Source organism: Antennarius striatus, chromosome 4 (genome assembly GCF_040054535.1).
Source record: "Antennarius striatus isolate MH-2024 chromosome 4, ASM4005453v1, whole genome shotgun sequence".
Taxonomy (NCBI): Eukaryota; Metazoa; Chordata; class Actinopteri; order Lophiiformes; family Antennariidae; genus Antennarius; species Antennarius striatus.
Genome location: NC_090779.1, coordinates 12,131,778 through 12,140,000, shown reverse-complemented (window position 1 = coordinate 12,140,000; position 8,223 = coordinate 12,131,778). Strand labels below are relative to the sequence as shown.

General features: G+C 37.8%; 1 protein-coding gene across 2 annotated transcripts in view; it reads right to left on the bottom strand.

Annotated features, from left to right (window-relative positions):
• sema3ab (sema domain, immunoglobulin domain (Ig), short basic domain, secreted, (semaphorin) 3Ab) overlaps nt 1-8,223 on the bottom strand; it is a 43,379-nt gene that overhangs the window by 571 nt on the left and 34,585 nt on the right. For both annotated transcript variants that reach the window (XM_068312716.1, XM_068312717.1), the window contains 10 exons: nt 7,466-7,580; nt 7,295-7,364; nt 7,040-7,184; nt 6,743-6,962; nt 6,501-6,592; nt 6,362-6,403; nt 4,570-4,727; nt 3,559-3,626; nt 1,979-2,124; nt 1-1,781 (listed from right to left, as the gene is read on the bottom strand). The exon at nt 1-1,781 is cut by the window's left edge and continues 571 nt beyond it. In XM_068312716.1, the coding sequence (XP_068168817.1) occupies nt 1,257-1,781; nt 1,979-2,124; nt 3,559-3,626; nt 4,570-4,727; nt 6,362-6,403; nt 6,501-6,592; nt 6,743-6,962; nt 7,040-7,184; nt 7,295-7,364; nt 7,466-7,580 (1,581 nt within the window). In that variant the 3' untranslated portion in view covers nt 1-1,256. The remainder of the gene's footprint in view (nt 1,782-1,978; nt 2,125-3,558; nt 3,627-4,569; nt 4,728-6,361; nt 6,404-6,500; nt 6,593-6,742; nt 6,963-7,039; nt 7,185-7,294; nt 7,365-7,465; nt 7,581-8,223) is intronic.

Below are 8,223 nucleotides of genomic sequence, written 5' to 3'. Positions count from 1 at the left end.
ATGTTTCAGATTTGCGGTTGTATGTTGTATAATAAAGGACTCCTATGATCAAAAATCTCACATGCAATGAAATAAAGTTTTTACATTGTGCTGCCTTTGAAAAATATAGATATGATACAATATGCAGAAAAACACATACAGTTTATGAAAGGTCATTGGTCGTTACATACAGTGATATGCAATGCATGTACGCTGACCAGTATTGATAATTACCAGTCTTACTTCGGTAAGATTTAAATCAAAGATTTTGTTAAAATGGAAAATGTCTTCATAATATAAATAATTTTATATCAATAAATACAACAAAGTGGAAACAAAGTGGATAGTGTAGGAATCTCAATATATATTTTTAAAGAACCCAAAAAAAACAGAAATATAAAACCACAAAATGATGAAACCTGGCTTTGTTTGGGAAGCTTATGGAGGGTGTAGACACAAACTAGTACAAAAGCTCCATCTTCTTTCTAAAAACCTTTACTTAAATAAATGTCCATCTGCATCAACAACAGACAACTGTGAGCCATTCCCTTTAGTATGAGGAGATTTCATAGAGTACAGTATTTACATATCCTAGCTACATCATCATATTGGAAATGGTGACAATTTATTGCAGTGATTGGGCTTCTTCATTTATATTATCAACTGATTTAACCACCCATAAAAACAAAAACAAAGAAAAACAAATAACCCATGTTGAGATTTCTACGACCTCCAATTCTTCACTTCTTGCTTGCAATTCCACTGGAATATCATTTACAATCGAGAACAATTCAGTCCCATCCTCATCTCATTCATGTTTCAGACATGGAGAAAAAAACAGTTATTTCTAGGCATCCAGTTCTAGGCATGTAGTTAAGTCACCTAACAAGCATGCTGTGAAATGATGGCATTAACATTTTTAACATGAACTCAGTCATGTCTAGGGTGGGAAATGGTATACATCCAGTTGTTGTGCTAGTGGCACTGTCCCTCTGCAATGTTCAAACCACAGTGACCAGCTGAGATAATACGTTCCAATCCATCCAGCATGATACATGTTTCCTGCAGACTTCTGTACTGGTGTACTGTAAACATGACTGCCCACGTACTGAAAGCTTCATCCAGCACATCACACTTATTAGTTCATGTAACCTTACTAACAACTGAAGGAGGAAGAACTCAATATGAACACAAATGAGTGAGTTAATTAGGGTTATAGAATGCGTACAGTAATAGGTATGATTTAAGGTTTGGCTCTTCAAAGTTATTTCAACAGGTCACACACTACGGGGGGCTCTCTCCAGTTCATGGGTCCTGCGGTTGCGTCCTTTCTGTCTCTCTTGCAGGTGTTTCCACTTGGCTGCCAGCCCTTGAACGTGCATTTGGCTGTGAGGGTTCACTACAGTTTTCTGCTGCTGGTGGTGAATTTGTAGTTGCTGCACCAGGTGAGCTTTCTGTCTCCTGTGCTTCTTCTCCCTTTTCCATACCTGTTCGCAGAACTCGTCCACACTGTTCAGAGTCGGGTGATTAACCAGTGACAGGAAGTCTCTGTACCACAGCTTTTGATTGGGACTCTCTTGGGGTAAGGAACGATCTTGGGTGGGGAGGCTTGAAGCTCCTTCATCAGGATGTAGGAGATTCTCCAGGCGTTCAGTATCAATGACCTCTAGTGTCACCTTCAGGAGGGTCTGCATGAAACCGTGCTCCACAGACTGGCACAGATACATCCCAGAGTCTGCCTTGTTAAGTGTGCGAATCAGAAGGCCCTGGTCTGTGCGGACGAAACGTTCATCTGATTTGATCTAGTTAAAGAATAAAGAGAAATTAATAGAATAAGGGACACAGATAAAAATGAAATTCCTGTCTTTAACTACAGTATGCTTTATGGCCATAAATCACAAATTTCACTCATTTTAATAATTTAAATGAAGCATCTGTGATTCAGATTGTATCAGATTTTACTTGAACAAAATAAATAATGTGCTGATGTGCTGCTAACCTCTTGTTTGCGGTCATCAGAAGGGTGCTGATACTGCCAAAATGTCATGGCTCTCTGGGACTTGGGACTGCACTCAAGGAAAGTACTGCTGTTCTCCACACCATACACAGTTTTGTCCAAGAGAGACAGCTGTCCATTCATTTCATCTAGATGAGAAAATAGGAACACATTAGCCACATAGGTCAAAAGGTGTTCATATTTTTTGTCATAGATATTATGGGTTGTGGAAAGTTTAATGTGTTTCTCCCTGTATTTTTCAAGCAGAATTATGAACATAGACTGTTTAACCAGATGTCTTTGTGATTTTCTGTTTAAGAGACTCTCTGCTTTTCTGCCTTTCTCTGTCTAGGATGTTAAAAAAAAAAAAAAACCCTGAGTAAGAAGCCAGTTTTTGTCTGTATTTTTCATTACTTTGCAACATTAACATCACAGTCAATCAAATGTAAAGTTAAACCTCTGTCCATAAAAAGCAGGTAATGGAGAACAGGGAAAATATAATTTATACAGTCAAGCAAGTGTTTATCAGCCACTTATATAAAGTAAAAGTCCTTATGATTATACTCCTACAATGTAAAACCTGTTTTATATTTAAAAATGCAGAACCCAGTGCTGCTGTAGTATATATTTTCCTACATTATTTTCATTCTCTACATTAGTCTTTCTGTCATCTGCAAGTGTGGGCAAAAAATACAAATTTAAAAGGGGAGCAACAAACAAACACATTTCCTTCTTGATTTCCTTCTCCTCACATAAGCAGCTTTTGACAGCAACTGGTTTTGTCTTTTCAGCTCATGTAATAGAAAGCACAACCAATAAAAGCATGGTCCTGTGTTTGGATAATAATCGTGGTCTGAACAGGGCAGTAGAGAGGGGTTCTTGGCGACAGAAAGAAGACAGAGGAATCCTGATCATGTTAATTAAAAGCCTCGCAAGAGCTGACTCAGCTTCACACCACCAGAACTGTGTAAAACACATCTGTTTGTTTTTCCTTAGTTGTACAGGAAAGACTAGCTGTGTTATGTACAGGAAAGACTGGAGTGTTATGTACACTCTTAAAACAATAGTGTATTGTGCTGTACAGCTGGATAATTGACAAGCTCTAATTGTTACTTATTGGTGTCTTTTGAAATTCTATATACTTTTGTTAGTAGCAATGTTTATAATGTCTAAACTAAAAATAGAGCAATACCACCAGAATTCAAGCAAGGCACAACAAATATATCCAGAAAAAATGAAGAAGAAAAAAAATGTAGTGATAACGTGGAAAGACCAGCAAGTACATTGTTCCCTCTAACTTGACACCTCTTTGCATTTACAAAACATTTTGCATCACAACCTTCTCCTACTATTGTCGGACTTGTTGTTATTGAAACGTTTTAAAAATGTACTGCCTCCTGTGGTTGTATCCATATCATTCAGAAGAACATGCAGACGTATGTAAGCCTTGATAGATTGACCATTACAGACGAACGCATCCTTTTACGTACAAAAAGAGGATAAACGAGCCTTTTGTTTTATATTTATATCACACTTTGTGAGCATACACAGTTCGAACAAAAACTTTTGTTTCATTAATGTACCATGATGTTGCAGATCTGAGCATTGTGTGAGTGGGTCTCCATTCCTGATATCCTGCCTCCTTGTTCTCCTGCAGACACGCAAACACAGGACAATCACAGTCATGAGTCAGCAGACACAGCGTGTGTGTGTGTGTGTGTGTGTGTGTGTGTGTGTGTGTGTGTGTGTGTGTGTGTGTGTGTGTGTGTGTGTGTTGTAAATGTGGTTTGGATGTGCAGCAACAGTGAAAGCCAACACAAATAGATGACAGTATCACCTTTAATTATAGGGTGTGTATAACAGAAGAATTCAACCCTCATCAATCATCTCAGCCTCTCAAGTATGGTATCAACCAAAACCTTGATGACATTTTCTGCAAACCATAATCGATTAACACCAACAATAACTGTTGTGTTGGTAACTAGAGGTGAGAGTTCACTCTGACTGCCTTCTGTCTGAATGTAGGACTGGAACTACAAGTGAGAATATTACAGAAAACATTAAACATAAAAATCAATATTCTCCATAGAGCTGTGAGTGGGTGGCTTCTCCATGAGAGCAAATACATGGAATCATACAGATGAGTCGACTACTACAAGGTGCCTCTCACCCACAACTAACCCCATGTTCCATCAGACAGCCACCAGACATTAGTAATACTGTATTGGCACAATTTACAGTAAACACATGAGGCAGAATATATTTGTAGTTTTTGTAACCTGATCGTTATACCCTTAGGGAGTTTTTGGCACAAACATTACTTGATTGTAATTAGATTGTCCTTTTGCAAAATATAAAATATGTGTTGAATCTATCCATAGTTAACATTGGATTCAATGTGTTTAACAAACCAGATGTCCCAAAACATCTGCTGCTATGAATAAGTATAATGGTGAATGGTTGTAAAACCCAGTAAACACCTCCTCAGATCATAAGTGTTGATTCATTGCTGTGTTTAAGGTTCTGTGCAGCTCGTATGACATTAACGATGAAATGGTGACATGACAAGTGAATGTGGAGAATGTGTTCAGTACCTCTTAGCCATGGGAAAGTATCTGGAGCACTCAGTGCCATCCCATGCACAGTAAGGGTCCCGTGCCAAGCAGCACTCAGCGCAGGCCTTCCCATAAACTTCACACCGATGCAAAGGCATCTGGGAGACACCAATGTCTGAGCCGAGGTACAGTTGTTGCTGTGAAGGCAGAAAAGACAAAGACTGAAATTTAAATATCAGATATTTTATACTTAAAATAATATTAGGTTTTCTTGGTGGATGATGTGATCTGGGTTATGAACCTTTTTTTGGCTGAACTTATGTTTGTGAAAATACAATAAAAGCCAGGAATGTTGACAGACCGTCCTTCTACCAGTGCTCAGTACCTCCTACCTGTCAATTACCTGACATGTTTTGTCTCTCCCTGCCATTATGTTGATGGAATAACTTGTTGTTGAAAAGTCTACAATTGAGACTGTGGTGTGATAAAATACTTCATGTCAAAGTGTTCATGTCAAAATCATCTGACAAGTGTGTCTTTGTTCTCTATTTCAGCTATGCAAGGTGTGTCACCCGTAAGAAACCCACAACGACAATATTGATGCCAATGACCTGCGGTGAGGTTCATGGATGGTGAGGCTCCAACTTCATCATAATCAGATTTACAAACATATGAACCTACAATGTAGCTTAGTCTCCATTTAATTAGAAACAGTGAGCTGCGAATTAAATGGTGGGTTACATTTAAAGTCTCATAGAAGAATTATTTACACATACAAACTGTAACACACAAATAAGCATATTTGATTAAAAAAACATTATGTTGTTAGTACATGTTTGTTTACTGTATGTGTTTTTTTTAACTTATAAAAGAAGCCCATTCACCGCTCCTTCTGAACAAAAGCATAGATAACTTGAATGTAGAAATTTTCGTTATCTTCCTTCAGTTTTAAAAGTCTCTCTGTAGCTCTGTAGTTCAACCCTGTAGCTTTGGCATTGGTCTTCCTTTAATTGTTACCTCCTGCTTTGATTGAAAGTCCAGTTTATAACATTTTTTGAGTTGAGATTTTTAATCCAACATTTTTTATAATAAGGCAAGGCGAGCGAAAAAAACAAATGAATGGCTGCACTTGACTTGCTGACTATAGATTGTAGTTTACTGTCACTTATTCTGCGGCTAAGGAGTCCCAAGAAGAATCCCTGGGATAACCACCACCCCCTACCATGAGGCAGTAGAACTGCATGCCTCTCTTAGTGCTTCTTCCCAGCCGTTTTAGGATCGCTCAACTCAAGAAAGACGTTAACCACATACAATTGTTGACAAAAAACACTGTACATTATATAAAATAGTTAAACAATGAACGTTTACTTCATATAGCAAACGTGTTTGAACATTTTAATAGCAACATATAGAGAGATAGCATTATGGTCTCACTATTTAGCTACCAGCACATCTAACCGCACATCTAAATATCACACACTTGGCTTTAAACTTATACAAAATTGATAATTAATAAAACTATGCTGATTTATCTTTTTTTCTCTGTTAAACATCATAAATATATTTGACTTTTTTTGTTTTGGGCTCATTTGTATGAAACTCAATTTTGTAACTGTTAATGTTTTTTTTGCCACTACACCTAGTTTGCCAAGAATATTTTTTATTATGATGTATATCTCTATGTTTGTCACTCATTTCAAATAACACTCCGGTTATTTAGTTTTCAAAACAAACTTGATGTAAGTGTTTTAGACGTGTTGTCTTTTTTTGACAATACAGGCCCATGTTCAGATACCTTCAGTTTACTTAAAATTAAAGCTGCAATCAGTACCTGCTTTGTTGAAAGTTCCATCGCTGTAATTGCTGTTGGTTTCTGTAAAATATCAAATGGATTATTTGGAAACCCTTTGGTTATAAAGCCATCCATTAATCTGGAGATGTAATACAAGGTAGCAGATAAAATGACTTACTCTGAAAACAGTCATTTCCTCTAATAGAACTTCCTCCAGGTCATGCCATGAGCCTCTGGGAATGGATACCACTTTGAGTATCGTTCCCATGTCTAGCACAGAATGGACGTACATGTCGTCAGTTAATTTGAACTCAAAACACACTCATATTGTGTACTTATATTCAATCAAAAATTAATTTACTGTGACAAAGCTTCTATTTAAAGAATATTGTTTGTATCCTTATAAAGCAGAATGCATACCTGTGCCTATGAACATGACATCATACTGTCCATCTTCTGCTTCCACTTTATCCACCACTATCTGAGTGAAGTGGTAGTCCACATCAGTTTTGACAATGATTGGTCGGTTATTAATAGGGTACACGGGATTGAACATGGCCGGGTGGCTTCGAGCAAACGTTACAACCTCATCAGGAAATTCTTTAGTTGTGTCAAATCCTCCAAAAGTCTTACTTGGACACTGTGGAGAAAAGGGCATGAATGACGGTCCACTCTTAAGATTGGTGTGGAACACATTTATGAGTACAATGTACTCACTGTTCCAGGGCGTGGGTAGGGAACACGTCCCTGGAAGGGCACCCACTGGTAGTTTGGTCCATCTCTGTGGGCATAAGGACCAAGGAACACTCTTCTGATGTCTGTCATGCTGTACACGCAAACAGCAGAGCCTTTGAAGATGTTGCTATTTGGTAGAAAGAAAAAGCCAGCGCCAAAAAGTAAAAACTCTTGTTTAAAAATTGGCCATGCAATCAATCATTATAGCCAAAAGTTATTTTGTGTCAGCGGCAGTACCTAGAAGTGGTAAATATTGCGTAGATGATTGGACTCTTAGGATCCTTTGTGCTCATTAGAAAAACATCCTCTGGAAACCAAAGAGAAGACACTCTTTCTTACGAACATGTTGAGTTAGCATGTAGAGGAAATAGTAACTGAAAATGTTTAAGGCTGGAACCGGTTGCTTACGCAGTTCATCAAAGTGTGTGTCTATTCCATTACTGCCAGGTACAGAGCAGATAAGTCGAGCCTTTAAGAAGGTGGTCCATTTATTCACCAGACTCCTGTGACCTCCCAGGTCATTCTGTTGGACAGATCATGTTTACAATTTCAGCAGGAAAGTTAATAAATTTGTAAATGACAAAAAGATTTTTGTATTTGTATTCAGCTTCATATCTTCAATTCTTGGAAAGAAAAAAAAACTTCAGTTGTGTTATTTGTTCTCAATGACTTTCATTGCCTAATTTCTACCACTGAGAATACCTTATTACCATTTGGATGAATGATGTGAGGCATTCACTTATAGTTGGACATAGATTATGAATACTGCCTCTGTCGCTGAGGCTACCAGTTCTCCCCTCTCTTACTCTACTTTATAAAGCACACTGACATAATCTTGCAATTTGAAAAAAAAAAGGAGTGAAAAGATTTGAAAAAGCCATAAAAAGTCTGTCTAGTTCTTTCCTTTTATTTTAAGGAGCTTCGTGTCCAAAGTGAGTGGAAATTCACAACTTTAGAATTTAGCACATGTAGTCAGAAATTACGTGCTTGCTCAAAACTTGATTTATAATTAGTTTATGCAGCTCAAATCGACACACATTGTGCATAATAGCTGGCTTGTCTTAGGTTAACCGTGGCCAGATTCCTGCCATTCTGAACAATCAGGCTGGTATGCAGTTAAATGGGTGGCTGGGACCAAGCATCTCACATTGATCTTGAGTCAGCTG